We start from the raw sequence: 15,193 nt of genomic DNA, 5'->3' as shown, positions 1-15,193 counted from the left end.
ATACATCAATATGGAGACATATCCCAATAACGTGTACCACATTATTGCCCCTTCCTGGAATTGTCTCCACCCCTGCGATATATCTCCATACCAATTGGTGCATTTGACTCGTTTCACCCATTGGAGTGGGTGCAATATGAAAATTTAGTTTCAGAAAGTACCTTTACAGCGTACAGTGGATTGGATGCATTTTCTCTTCGCAAACGACAACTTGATCACCATTTTGACATAATAAATTTATGAAAGATTATCCGAATCAAAATGGCGTTTAAGGGGAAATGCCATTCTTTGTCTCAAACCCAAGGCCAAAAACAAAGTGACGGAAGTTGTATTGTGACTTATTACATCTACCAAGGCGACACCGAGTAAGATCGGTATCATAAGTATCAGTTTATTACTATTTTCATCATTTCAAAACATCACAAGACTGCGATACAATGAAAAGATCGGAAGGTGTCGAAACGACTTGGGGTAGTCTTTTAAATCAGACACATACCTCGGCCTAGGCGAAGTAGAGAAGAGGCATACTCAGATTGCACACTGAATCAAAAGTAAAGCAGATATTACAGAAGGCAAACGACAAAACGAGGTGGCATGTGGCGGAAGGCGAGATCGATATGTTGAGTCGTGGTCGGGTAATCCTGAAGGCTAACTATAGTATTCATTTAGAAGAAATTGCTTGTATTTCGTCTTGAATGCGGACATGCTCGGCGACTGTCGGATAGCCGACGAGATGCTGTTCCACAATTAGGGTCAGGCATACTTGATGGAGCAATGCGGTTTTTTGTATTTTGTTCTGACCATGTGGTAGTTGTTCTTCGTTGACACGCGTGTGCCGTACTTGTGCGCTTTTGATTCAGAGGTGAAGCAGTCGTTGAAATTTGAGGGAAATTGAAGTGATACATAAACTTGGCAATTTCTAGCTTCCTCATATCTTTTATTTTTCGAACACCAAATCTTTTGTTTAGCGATTTATTTGAGTTATATAATTTCGGGCATGGCGAGTTATATCCGTGATGGAGTGGCAAATGAGCTATATAATTTTACCGCAAAATACCGTCGAATTTTTCCATTCAGAAAAGGTTTTTAAGCGACGAAGTAAAAGAGATTTACAGTTCGATTCCCGCAAAGTCAAATCCATCTTGAGGCTTTTACGTGAATAGTAAATATCACCTCAATAAAGTATGCGAGTATTCTGACACCCCAATAGTGAAAGTTAGCGGTTACAAGTTATTGTGATATTTGAAATTTCATTGTTACGTGGTCTATACTCTATATTGTCACGTCGCAACTGTGTCATGAAGGTATAGCTCTCGATTTCTTTTCCGAGTAATATTCAGCGGACCTGGTAAGAATATCTATACCACTGCATATCTTAGGAGATTTCTCATCCTTGTGCCCGACGTTCATTAGAGTAATCTGCCAAGACTTTTTCTCGCGTACATGCACATTGCACGTATCAGTTCTGCAGTGATCTTTATAAAGTAGCGCTATCATACTGTCGATATCAAGTATGTCCACAGAAGTCATATCTTGCTACTATCAAAACATAGTATATAGGCTTTCGTGATGTGTTTTACTTGATATCCTTCTCCGAGTAAACCTCAATATTCAACGCAGATGAAATAAGCAAAAATGAGAAACTCTGAAACAAGATACCCGACGGTTCATGTTCAAGAGAGATCAAAATTTAACTCTGCGACGACAAAGTGTGGGTTCAAGAATGCAACGAGGAAAAGAGGCGATCCTAATAATGCTGCACGCGAAAGGTATAAACTCGTGAATTTAGGCATACTTGCTCATTGGATAGTCCGTATGGCACTTGATAGCAGCGATGTCAAGAATCTTTGCATTTAATACTACGTTTAAAATTATTTTAAATTGATACGTTTTTTTGCTAAACATTGCGTGACGCACATTATAAATGCTGGCATATTGGTCGCAGTGTAGAGTGATATCGGTTTGATGTGATATCTCAGAAATCGCGTACGGACATTGCGCAACGCGTTCGCAAAGTTGCAACATATTTTGCCATCGGTGCCCCCAGATACGAAATTATCGAAGCTGGACATACTGATCTTGGCTACTACGTACATTAGGCATCTTTCAAAGAAAGTATATCCAATGGAAGGTCGAACATGCTGCGGTAAGTGAATATGAGCTCTGGGGACTTCTTATAGTATATGTCGGTAAATTAATATAATTATTTTAAATGCAGGATGCAACGAAACCACCTTCTGGTCGCCATCTGATTGTAAGAAATTCGATGAAACCATGATGCATCCGGTCAAGGTAATGTTTCGCAAAGCACAGCGGAGCTGAGCTTATGAGAAATACGGTTGTTCATTTACCCATTCATTCGGTTATTATTATCTTAATCGATTCCAAAACGGCATGAGATTGCTATAAAATGAAAAGATAGCAAGGAGTCGAGACGACTTGGTAGCAGCCATTGCATCAGATACACATCTTGTCCCAGAACACGTAAATTAGGGGCATGTAGGCTACATACAGTTGTTCAGTTGTACACTGAATAAAAAGTAACAGAAGGTAACATAAAATGGGCACGTGATAATGCAAAAAGTCAACTCATAGTACCGGTAGTCCAATATAGTAGTAAATGTTGGTAATAGGCCTACGTTGCTTTCCGAGTTTATCATGTAATCGAAAGTCAATTATGCAGAAGTCATCGTTAGACTAGACAACACTTTGATTCATGAATATTATAGTTGTTGTATGATCCGAAGTTGTGAATTCAAGGGCAGCCTGTGTGCGGAACACTAGTCGGTAACCAATATTTATCGAGAAATCGGAAATTCCATGCAAATGCTGTCCAACAATCGAAGGCAAGCGTTCAAATTGGAGTTTACCAGAGTCCTACTGGCCTGATGAGAACGCATGGTACATATATATTGGTTGATGTTGTGACATCGGCATGTAGTTCCATTCCGCATCGAAGACCAAAAACCAAATTAAGAAGCCGCCACGCAATTTCACGTCGTTCTGCAATGCTAGAGGTTGCGTGTAAACGCGTACCCGGTATAAAAATCTTCAACTTAGAAACAGTAATTATAGACTTACTTACTTGTTATTAATTTTTATTGCATCCGTACTTGTATGATTTGTCGTTAAAAGTAATTTTGATACCGATTTGATATCTGATATTTGTGTTGTATTTTCATGACGAGATAGCCAACCAAAGAGTACGACTATTATTCATTATAATTCCTGCTCTTTCCGGATGAGATGACGTACCACTCATTTAATCTCTGGGCCAACATTACAGTCCGGACGGTAAAGTGATCGATATATATCTTGTCAACTCCTGAGCCGTAGTTCTTCAGCAAGCCAAGTATTCATACCAAGGACCTGGCTACAACCGCAGTATTCCATTTCTGTGATAAATCAGACTTGTGTGCAGTGGGATTACAGATTCCTACGTTTCAAAACACTACGGAATTCACGTAATATTTGCACCCCGTCACCAGATAGTTAGTTGGTCACGCGTTATAGATCATTTTGTTACCGTGCTATTGATATACGCGATGAAGGCGTGGGCAAGTATTTCCGCTTCATTCACTCGTGCCCACGTGCCAAAACATATTTACCAGACCGGAAATGAAACCTGTGACAAATACAAAAGCGTTCATCTTTCAATTTGGAACCATTTAGATCGCCAAGCCTTTACATGACCGCATTGGTGCTGACAACAGCGGTTTTTGAATCTTTGAAGATGATAGTACAACGCTATACCTTGTTGCAGAGTGTTCCTTACATGCTACCATACCAAAACGTCATTGTAGCCCAGGCACTGAGTAGAATATATCGAAACGATGATATATTCGTTCATAGGCGCCGAGTTACGGGGTGGCGGCCACCCTATGCAATAAGATTAAACGCCCACCGTCTGCGATTTCAAATCATCAGCGCTGTCAATTAGCGAGTCCGTGATAGCACGTAAATGCCAGCTATTTACCATTAACCGATACGCGCGCGAATAATTGAATACGCAGCTTCGTCGGCGGCGACGAACTAGTACTTACAACGCCCCAATCAATTGTAATCCGTGATTAGTAATAATCAGACAATCGAAGCAACCTCGTATACGACGTCGATTTCGACACGCTTGCGCTGAGAAACACCATCTTCTCTCTCGACCAGACGGGCGAATTCACGTTCTCCTCTTAATTAATGTGTATTTGCGCCCATATTCGTTGACAAAATATTTGTTGAGTTACTTCCGTGATAGTCTCTTTAATTGGAGGCTTGGAGCGCGAAATAAAACAGTGTGTATGTGTAGCCTATGCCTGCGAATTGAAAGTCATTCCTGCGCAAAATGCGCAATACGCATATTCATTACTCTAACATGACTTTGCCAACTTTTATCTGGAAATGCAACAATGCAGCTCAAACGTCGTTATAATGAGCAAACAATTGTCGCGATGTCAGACTCGGAACCCCATTGTGCTGTACGTAAATTGAGGGATTACTGATTAGATGCGCGCTTTCTCGTTCGCTATCATCTGTAGGCTATTAATTCTTGTCTGCTTTATACACTCGTATTCCCTCGGTGTCACTTGTCAGTGTTTGAGTTGTTATTAATACCTCGCATTGTGCAGTGCACATCGTCGAATTACGTTGTCAAATATTGATGCAACACGAGATTCTCGGTAGCGCAAATTCTGAATTTGTTCGATTAGTTTGAACGGGAACCTTCTATGTTCCAATACACTTCACTGCTGGACGGACTCTGTCGGGCGCAACCATATCACGGATAGAATTTCAAACCTTTGGGATATGTATTTCTATTGATAAGGTCGCGCCATGCGCCCATATTGCTCTTACCGCAATAACACGTGAATAATTGAAAGCGCACCATTTTACGATCAAATTCGACTGGCTGATCGGGCCTGCGTAGGCCGTATAGGCCCCGAGCTGATATTAACCAGCGCGTAACCAGCCAAGGAGTTTCTCATTTATAACTAGAAATCCCGTTCTTGCGAAATGCCAATTCACTAATTCGTATTATCGATGCTGCGCACTGCAAATTAGCTAGAATCATTTGTATGCGGAATGGGTAATTGATATCTCATGTGCACTATCGTCGGTATTTTGATTTAGCACGTCCGCATGCAGGCCTGCTGTCGTCCGCAAAAACACTTTCGCCTAACAGTAACAATTTCCGAGTGTAATATTGTTTGTGTTTATGTATCTTTTTGATTAAAACTTATGCCCGGGTCTGAACAAATTGTGCTCGTTGCCATTGCTGTATCTGGGTATTTGGGTATGATTAGCGCACCCTGTAATTGTAATTATTGCAGGTTTGCGACATGTCTGCAATTTCGTTATCAGAGCAACTTTGCCGGCCGATTGTACAGTCCGATAAAATTGATCAATACTATGCATTTCTCACAGCGTACTGATGCGTAACGATCCTTATTAGATGTACTAATTCGACCTCATCGTTAGAAACCTAGATTCCATCGCGTGCTCTGAGAAACACCATCTCCTATCGCGATTTGACGACCAAATATACGTTCACATTCTACAAATTAAAGTGCATTAATTGCATCGATGAAGGCCGCAAGCCGCGTTTAAAATATTTTGTGAACCAATTTTGTGATAAATATTCGCGGAGCGCAAAGTTGAGCAGTGTTTTATTGTGTGTGTCTGCTAGTTTGAATTTATTCCAGTGCCCATAATATTAATCCAATTATGCCTTGCGGACGTAAATCAGAAAATGAAGCAATGCAGTCAAAATCTATGTTTGAATGAGCAATCAATTGTCGCGATGCGAGCTACTCAATACTAAGTAAAACCCATTGTGTTGGCGATAAGGGATAATTAATGATAAGCCGTGCGTGTTTGTAATCATAATTCTTGTCTGTCCTTCGTGTTCCAGAATTGTCGTGCCATGGTACTGCTCAGTTCTCAGTCCAGCGACGAATGCCGAGTGCGCCGCAATCAATGACCTAATTTCGCAATAGTCTCAGCGGGAGATCGCGTCGCGCTGCATTGTGCGATGCGATATGCGTGCACAAACAAACCTCGCTAATTGGTCGTGGCCCCACGTAACACTGATAACACGACTTGTTGAATTGCAGTACAATATTAGCGCCAGAATGGTCATTTCAAAAGGTCGAGGTGTTGCGTTTCAAAAGGAGGGGGTTTCGACACCCCCTGGCCACGCGCCAACCGCCACCCCATGCAAAAATAAAAGTCGGCGCCTATGTATTCGTTGATGAATATATTCGTAACCGCAAGGGGCAAATCGTTTGGGTACTCAAAAATATAAACTCTTACTAATCTCTCGAATCGTTGTGCACAGCAGCCCTAGTTATGAGGTGAGCCTATATTTATCCGTGGACATGGACACTGATCCATGCAGTTTTCGAAAACGGTGATATATCATTTACCGGGATGCTATATGCTACGGGATGGGCAAACTGCGGCTTTTACAGTCTCTGATTGCCGCTTTCAATGATTGCACAATGCAGATACGTTTCGTCATTTTGCCAGAAGGGTTTAAACTAGGGTTACCATACTTCCTACTTAGGAGGATTTGTCCACCTTTTTCAGGTTTTTGAAAATGTCTTCCGAGGACGTCTAACTATCCTCTTTTTTGGCAATTCGTCCTCCTTACAGCTTTTTAGCCAAGGTAATGGACAGATTCGAGTGAAAATGGGCACAAATGACCCTAAATAGCAAAGACGTACGTTGTAGCGGGATATCATTGGTTCGATCGGGAGAGACGACCTTTTTTTCAGTCAACCAACCGCAAAGTCGGGAAAAATTTGCCAATTTTTCCGGATTTCACCCTAGTATTGTACTTCTGAAAATTTTGAAAAATTTTCCTTCTTTCCCGATTCCAAAATATGGTAGCTCTAGTTTAACCCGATTAAAAATTGATTCATTCTACCACGTTTCAATAATATGCGTATTATTTTCGTGTTCTCTCCTTCCATATGGTTCACATAACACTTGTCATATTTAGGACAAGGTGAAAGTACAGGACAGGGCTGTAACTTTGCAATTGAACTTACGAATCGAGCTTACATAAATGTTTCGCCCGCAACAATGGTTCATGATCATTCGTCATCAATCAATGATAAATCATTGTGTTCAAAAATGAACTTGATAATTAATCGCAGCGCTAGTAACTTAAAACGTCATTGCGAAACCAAACACCAAAACTTTGCCGCGAGTCATCCAACCAGGGTTGTAATGACTAGAGTCATGACTCGACTCGAGTCCGACTCGAGTCACGATTTTCTGATGACTCGACTTGACTCGAGTCATTTTCGCAAAATTCAGAAATGACTCGACTCGACTCGAGTCAACTTGTGTATTGACTCGACTTGGACTCGAGTCATTGTGCATGACTCGAACCAAGTCATATGACTCGAGACTCAGACTTCGAAGACCGACAATTCATTGTAATTTCGAAGAATAGTAAAGTTACCACGCAATTGGGATCTCGACTATTGGTACTGGTACTTGAAAATGGCGACCACGAACTGCTAAAAGTGAGGGAAATTAGTATATTATAAATGCGAACCATTCGATATCATCAAACAGAGTTATAAAGGGTGGGTTTAACAAGTCATTGACATAAATCTGAGCTGTCAACACAATGACTTGGACTCGACCCGAGTCATAATACCGTGACTCGGACTCGAGCCTATTTTCGCTGACTTGGACTCGAACTTGACTCGGTGGTGAATTGAAAATGACTCCACTTGACTCGAGTCAAAACTATAAAACTGAGATTGACTTGTGACTCGGTGCCTTGTGACTTGGTTACAACCCTGCAATCCAACCGATACAGATTTACGGAGTAACAAGATTAAGTAAAAAGACACCAAGTAGAATCGGAGTTATTTGAGTTTTTGTTGATAATCACATGCTGTCGTCTTCTTAAAGAACATATTCGTAACTTTGACCCACAAATATACATATACAGTACACTTATCATATCATGAATAAAATTATGGCATATAATATATAATCATCTTAATTTCAACCAAGGGAAACGTTAGGTGAATACAATAGAAGGATGTAGGCTTATACCACGTTGCTCGTTCAATCAGATAACATATAGCTTCTGCTCAATTGTATTGCGATTCTTTGTCACAATGATCGTATCTATCATGTCTCAATATAGTGCGCTGTTAACGCTTTACAGAAATGGCCGATGAGATCAGTGTTTTATTCCGACATGACTGAAAACAAGAGGCATGGAACGGATGGAAACGACATTGCGAGTGACGTATTACAACGCGCCGCCAAGGATTTTGATGTAACTAACAATGCAAAAGAAAATGCTTCCAAGGAAATACGGCTACATGAAATATTTCCTGATCTTTTTGACAGCTAAACGCTATCGACGTTGAAATATTTCCAGTAACGCTGTTACACATACACACGTGTATAGATATATCTGCAATTCTGCATGCTTGTAATGTCTAATTCGCAATCATATACTCTTTTAGATATTTTATCATTATACCGCATATTATTCTCACGCTATATAATTATGTCCTTTTGTTGTGATTAGGGCAGGGCACAATGATTCGAGTACTCTAATCTGAATCGAGTATTAATTTTAATGATTCGAGTCGAGGAGTAAAAGACGATTTTTTCGAGTACTGAAATTATACGCTCCTCGCAACTGAAAGTTAATTTACTAACGAGAATTATAGTTTTGATGCTATTTTCCACTGAGGAAGCCTTGAAAGCTTGATTGGCCGTGTCGCAGAATACGTGACATAGTACAAAGTTACGAACTTTACTGGAAATAACACATTTCCGAAGTCATGATCATCCCATAACGTTGTCAAGAAGTGCAATGAAATCGGTATGGTCGAAAAAATACCAAAGTGTCTTTAATGTGACCAATAACAGGCATTATGTTTTTGTGGTGGCATAGAAAGTACATATCTGAATAGTAGTAGTACATTTTGTTAATATATCATAATGAGTCATACTCGAATACTCGACTCGAAGTGTAATACGTGATTCAGAATCGAATCACTCAGGTACACGATTTTGCCCAGCCCTATATGGCTATGATGTTTAACGGCGCATGGAATGCTAAACCTAGTCCAGTGTTTAGAGTTCTAAATATTCAGAATACCGCAAGTTTCGCAGATATGATATCATCCGGGCGAGGTCATGGAGTGTAGGGGTACGCAGACATGCAGGCATGCAATAAAAGCCTACGTGCTATATCGATATCAGAAATCGTGGACCTGATTAAAAACAGTATGTGTTCCAGAATTAACATCTCAACGTAAATATACCGATCTAGCTTAACCCCAACTTACATTCTTTATGGGTGAGCATGAGCAATGAGAATACAGTTCTCGTGGCCCACATCGAGGTCTGCATTTTGACAAACGACTGTAATCTGGTGAGATTCGGGTTCCATCGCCAATTAGCTGATACCAACGCCTTGTACTGATATCCTAAGCTCGTCAATTCGCATGACCGTAGCAGGCTACGACCGGTATTCCCATTTCGAAAAAACTAGCATTCGGAAATTGAACCCGGTCTAACTGAGGCCAGTCTATTATGAGTTTATCGCTGACGCCATGGGTCTTTTCCACTGATTTATACATTCGCAAACAGACATCGACGCAACACGGAATATAAAAATGGATTGTCATTGTTTTTGATTTGTCATTTTGAAGCCGTCGTCGTCGTGGTACGATGCGTACGTTGTAAGATAGCCTACGTCGAAGAAACGAAACCGACTTGTTGCACCCATGCATGACTTTCGATGCGGTGTGAGCAAACGTATGCCACCATAGTGTCCTATATGATGTGGACACGAGCAAATCTCACGGTTCAATGCAATTGGTCTACGTCACACTTTCCATTTAGTCAAAGGCAACTTTACGGTCATTTTTCACCGGCTTGCCGAGCGCTAAATTCGATAAAACGGGTATCAATGGAAAGCTGCTACTGTACTGATTCCGAAATTATAAATTTTATTCTGCTCATGGTCCTGGAACCCCCCAAAATCTGCTTCGAATTTTTGATTGTGATCGAGTTTTGACATTGTGACGCAACAATTCTGTCTGGCCAACCGAGAGTATAGCTAACAGAATTGTTGCGTCACAATTCAACACTTTGCCTTTGACCAAAGGGAAAGTGTGACGTAGATCAATTTCACTGAGCCGTGAGATTTGCTAGTGTCCACATCCACACCATATATGACACTATGATGCCACGCATCGACCGGCTAGTGCAAAATAAGCAATGCAGCCATCGCATTAAATAAATAGACTTTTGTTTGTTGTTATTTCAATATGTTGTTCTTCTTGTGACTAGTGGTGAAAAAACAATTCCATGCATCCCATCAACCCTGACTGGTGATGCCTAGTTTAATAGACCTAGCTTAGGTCAAATACCTGATTATGACGTCATAAATGGTGGATGTAGGTGGTACGTGAGCACTGCATAAAACTTCGAAATGGTTCGCGGGCGGTAAAAGGTTGGGAACCACTGTTCTAAGGTGTGCCACATGTGGGAGCGGAACTGCTAGGAACCGGCATTTGATTTTTGCAAAATAATTGAGCAAATATTACGTTCATTAAACGATAGCTCTGATGCTGTAGCGACCAGGGTTGTAATGACTCGAGTCATGACCCGACTCGAGTCCGACTCGAGTCACGATTTTGTGATGACTCGACTTGACTCGAGTAATTTTCTCAAAATACTGAAATGACTCGACTCGACTCGAGTAAATCTGTGTATCGACTCGACTTCGACTCGAGTCATTCCGTATGACTTGAACCAAGTCATATGACTCGAGACTCAGACGGCCAAGACCGACATTTCATTGTAATTTCGAAGAAAAGTGAAATAACCTCACTATTGAGATTTCGTCTATTGGTACTGGTACTTGAAAATGCGACGAGAAATTGCTGAAAGCGAGGAAAATTAGTATATTATAAATGCGAATTCTTCGGTATCACCAAACACAGTTATAAAATGTGGGTTTAACAAGACTTTAACTGGAAACTGAGCAGTCAACACAAAGACTTGGACTCGACTCGAGTCATAATACCATGACTCGGACTCGACCCTCTGCTTGCTGACTTGGACTAGGACTTGACTCGGTGGTGAATTGAAAATGACTCGACGTGACTCGAGTCGAAACTACAAAAGTCAGATTGACTTGTGACTCGGAGCCTTGTGACTTGGTTACAATCCTGGTAGCGACCAAAATTTACACCCTTTGCGACCCACACTTTGAAACCACTGGCGTAACCGACTCCGTCGTCAGCTTCAGATAAGCGATGGGATTCCTCACTTGAAACGATAATTATGACAAAACTAATTATGTTTGGCACGCCAATTGGTAATATTGACGTATTTTGCCACGCTGCGTACGAAAGGCTGCTGACCCCTGAACTAGTCCAACTGCAAAATAAGTCACCAAGCCTTGGGTCACCAGCATAAATAGGCTACTATATAACGTGTGGTATAGTACATAGTGCATTGTTTCTTGGCGGGGTGTTCAAACGAACCCAGGGGTTCGCTGAGTCAGTCTCTAAGGGGTTTGCCGATGAATGTCAAGACACACATCCGACTTCGTATGCTACTGAAACATATCCTATCCGAATAGTCGATTCAATACACATGCATAATTACCTGAATTCGCACATATCACAATACCACTTATGATATTAATTCAAAATCGCTGCTGACACATTTGAATCTCAGCCCTTCACTCGCAAACCAATGGTTAGAAATCACGAGTGACTTTAATATTCAATATAATATGGAGAAATCTCCAACGGGCAAACAAATAAAACAATTAAGGACGGAATCTTTGCAAGCCTATACAGTACAGTGCGTATGGTACGTATTGATGGAGGTTACTATTTGGCGGCTCATGAATTTTGCACTGTGAAAGTGTGTATGTTCATTGTTCAATTGTTCATTGACGAAACTATATCCGTATTATCCAACGTGTCTCAGTCTATCAGCAATTGTATCATATGCTGACATTTTCAATAACAAGTTGAAAGTAAATTGAATTCTATATGCGCATTGCGCATGGACCTAAATGACAAGGTGAGTGTCTGATTAAGAGACTACTCCAAGTCGTTTCGGCACCCTCCTATCTTTTAATATATCGCAATGTTGTGGTGTATAGATTTGATTAAAAAAAAACAATTAAAATGAAGATGAGCATGGGTCGCGCGTGTCGGCTACATGAGGTTAAAAATGCACGAACGGGGACAACAGGAAAATGACATTGTCATTTTCATTAGTCATTGAGCTACATTCCTAATTACTGGATATCATTCATTACCGGGGTTGATCAATCCACAGTCCAAATTTCAGTACTCGACTTTTTGGCCTCGACCCTAAGATTTTCGTTCGCATTACTTAGATCCCTTCGACAATAGACCGCAGCATTCCGGACATCAAGTTAGGAATTCAGCGTTGCACACTTGTTTTGTGCCTTCATGCACACTCATTTCAATGCTTATTGACATTTCTTTCTAAAACCTTCATAAAAATCTATATTTTCAGAAAGCCTTATTTTTGGCATTTTAAGATTTTTGTTTTTGACAGTTTTTGCATTTGGTTCCCGAAATGCCAAAAATAACACGGCCTGCATATCACCCCAATTCGGCGACCTCCGATGCGCCAGTGGATTGGTTCCACCCATCGTAGCAGTATTTTTTAGGGATTTTTTACAAAAATATATGATATAAATCAGTTTTGTGCAGCAAACATCATAAACGTTCACAATATCCTATGTACGCCAGAGCGTCAGCACACATAGCCGTTCCGCATTCAGGTAGTGTGCGTGGATAAGAGCGCGTCGATACTGACTTTCCTGGACAAGGGAGCGAAGCTGGTCATAACTTTTCCAGCCATAAAAATCTACGGCGTCATGCTCGCCAAACTCGTCAAGATCCTGACCAATTGACCCTCATCACAATCATGCTCGCCCAATGCAATGTGCCATACAAGGTCCGATATGTGAACTATTTACACCCACGCCATCGAACTTTTGATTCCTGCATGAGACGTATCACTAGGCCTACCATACCACTATTCGTGCCAATTTCTATCGATATCCGTCGGGGGATGGAGCGTGGTTCAGATCGCCCTCAACACATTACAGAATTTTATATCGGATTCATGTCAACGCTCTGACATGATCGGAATATCCCCCACACAACATACTTTTTACGATACTTTAATTTCAGCAAGCTTCATTGAGTGTTAACATGCTACTTATGTGGACAAATGTCATGCATAAACATGCATATTAATCATGCATGATTGTGAATGTCGGCAATGTCGGCGCAATGTCGGCAATGTCGGCAATGTCTGCAATGTAGGTTAGGGTCAGAGGTGGTCGGTAACGAAGTACTTCTACTTTTTGAAGTACTTGAAGTAGATTTTTCCTACTCACACTACTTTTCAAGTAGTTATGATTTTAGACTACTTCTACTTCTACTTGACAGTTTTTAGTTTTGTAGGCAAAATAAGCGTATAGTACCTACTTACTTACTTACTTGTGAACCACCACTCCTACTTCTACTTGAGTAGAAATTCCGACGTTACTTCTACACCTACTTGAGCAGCGACAGTGACTACTTTGACCACCTCTGGTTAGGGTTACCATATTTTTGTGAAGCAAATTCCGGACACTCTTTAGCGCCCACTAGCGGATTTTAAAATGAGGTGTAACACATTGTCCGTCAATAGGACGTGCCACTAGCAAAGCATTTCCCACCGACTGTATACACCAGCGGTGTCAAACTCAACTTGCGTCGCGGGCCGGACTGAAACAGTCAGAGCACCCGCGGGCCGGACGAGTCAAATGGTTCCAAAATGTTACCTCAAAATCTATGCCCTTGTTTTTCACTTGAATACTCAAATATCAAGCCTATGCTAGGGTTACCATATTTTTGTGAAGCAAATTCCGGACACTCTTTAGCGCCCACTAGCGGATTTTTAAATGAGGTGTACCGCATTGACCGTCATGACTTCACAATAGCAAATCATTGCCCATCGACTGTATACACTAAACAGGAATGGAGTGGAACATAGGTCATGAATTGGGCCATTTGTAGTGTGGGTTCTGGTGATTGCTACTTGCTAGGGTCTACAATAGATTCCTCTACGGGCCGGATGATATCATCTGGCGGGTCGTGTCTGGCCTGTCAGGATTGTGTTTGAGAGCCCTGCGGTTGGTGCGGTTATCTGTTTAAGTGTTTTAATCAGGTCCGAAAGAACATTTTTTCTCCCCTTCCCCCTTCCGTCCAAAAAAGTACTGATCTTGGGGCCACCACAGGGTTGTTGTTGTTGTTGTTTATTAAAAGGAAAATTTGGCGCTTATCACCTATTGGTCTTTTGCAAAGTCAATGTTACTTGTTGGGCACTTACTATATGCATTTGGCTGTTAAATTTTATGTATGAATTCTCTCAATAATATTGATTCTTCCATATATTAGGCCATTGTAAAATGCACCAACAAGTTGCACATCCGGTGATTTCCAGCCTTTTATGGTCGCGACCTCATTTCCCATTTGAAAATGTTCCGTGGCAAAGCTCAAGACTTGATAAGCGGATTACTAAAAAAATTCAGCTTGCCCAAACTTATCTAACGGCCTAGGAAGCCGATTACGTCCAACATCATTGCGATCCCCAGATAATGGCAAACGACCGCAAGATTTGGAGCCTCTGTCTGTGACCGATAAGCATCCAATCGACCTTAACCAACTCTAGGAATATAGCCTACCGTTATATCTTATAATTGCGGTTACAATCAGATTTATTTCAGTAAGTGATAGTTATTTATATTTATTTTGATTGCATTTTCGGCGAGAGTAGTGCCAGGTGCCCATACTAATATCAACATACGTTGCATTAACTCGCGCTCAGCGCGAGGAAAAATTTTGAATAGCGTAAATCTGCTTGAAAATAATACTGTTTATCTTGATTTACGAAAAAAAAATGAGCCTGCTTGAAGCCTTTAAAATTCCGGACATTTAGGCATATTTTAGAAATTCCTCCCGGACGCAGATTTTTCAGTGAAATTCCGGACATGTCCGGGAAATTCCGGACGTATGGCAACCCTAGCCTATGCACATAAAAATATATTACGGACCATATGGTTCTATTCTATCAATACCTTTATAAGCAAACAATGGAA

At 41.0% G+C, this 15,193-nt stretch overlaps 2 protein-coding genes across 2 annotated transcripts in view; both read left to right on the top strand.

The window, feature by feature from the left end:
• The window catches only part of LOC145451971 (RNA-binding motif, single-stranded-interacting protein 1-like), a 248,113-nt gene that overhangs the window by 111,179 nt on the left and 121,741 nt on the right, over positions 1-15,193 (top strand). The gene's annotated exons all lie outside the window — the stretch shown is intronic.
• LOC145452191 (transcription factor 23-like) lies at positions 703-9,243 on the top strand. The gene is made up of 4 exons (XM_080330417.1): positions 703-1,769; positions 1,980-2,146; positions 2,219-2,292; positions 8,186-9,243. Exons 1-4 carry the CDS (start codon positions 1,636-1,638, stop codon positions 8,375-8,377), a joined length of 567 nt encoding a protein of 188 aa, XP_080186543.1. The 5' UTR covers positions 703-1,635; the 3' UTR covers positions 8,378-9,243.

The sequence above is a fragment of the Botryllus schlosseri genome, chromosome 12 (genome assembly GCF_051294905.1).
Source record: "Botryllus schlosseri isolate E-star chromosome 12, Bs_hap1, whole genome shotgun sequence".
Lineage (NCBI taxonomy): Eukaryota > Metazoa > Chordata > Ascidiacea > Stolidobranchia > Styelidae > Botryllus > Botryllus schlosseri.
The sequence above is the reverse complement of the archived record's forward strand: the minus strand, read 5'-3'. Positions and strand labels throughout refer to the sequence as shown.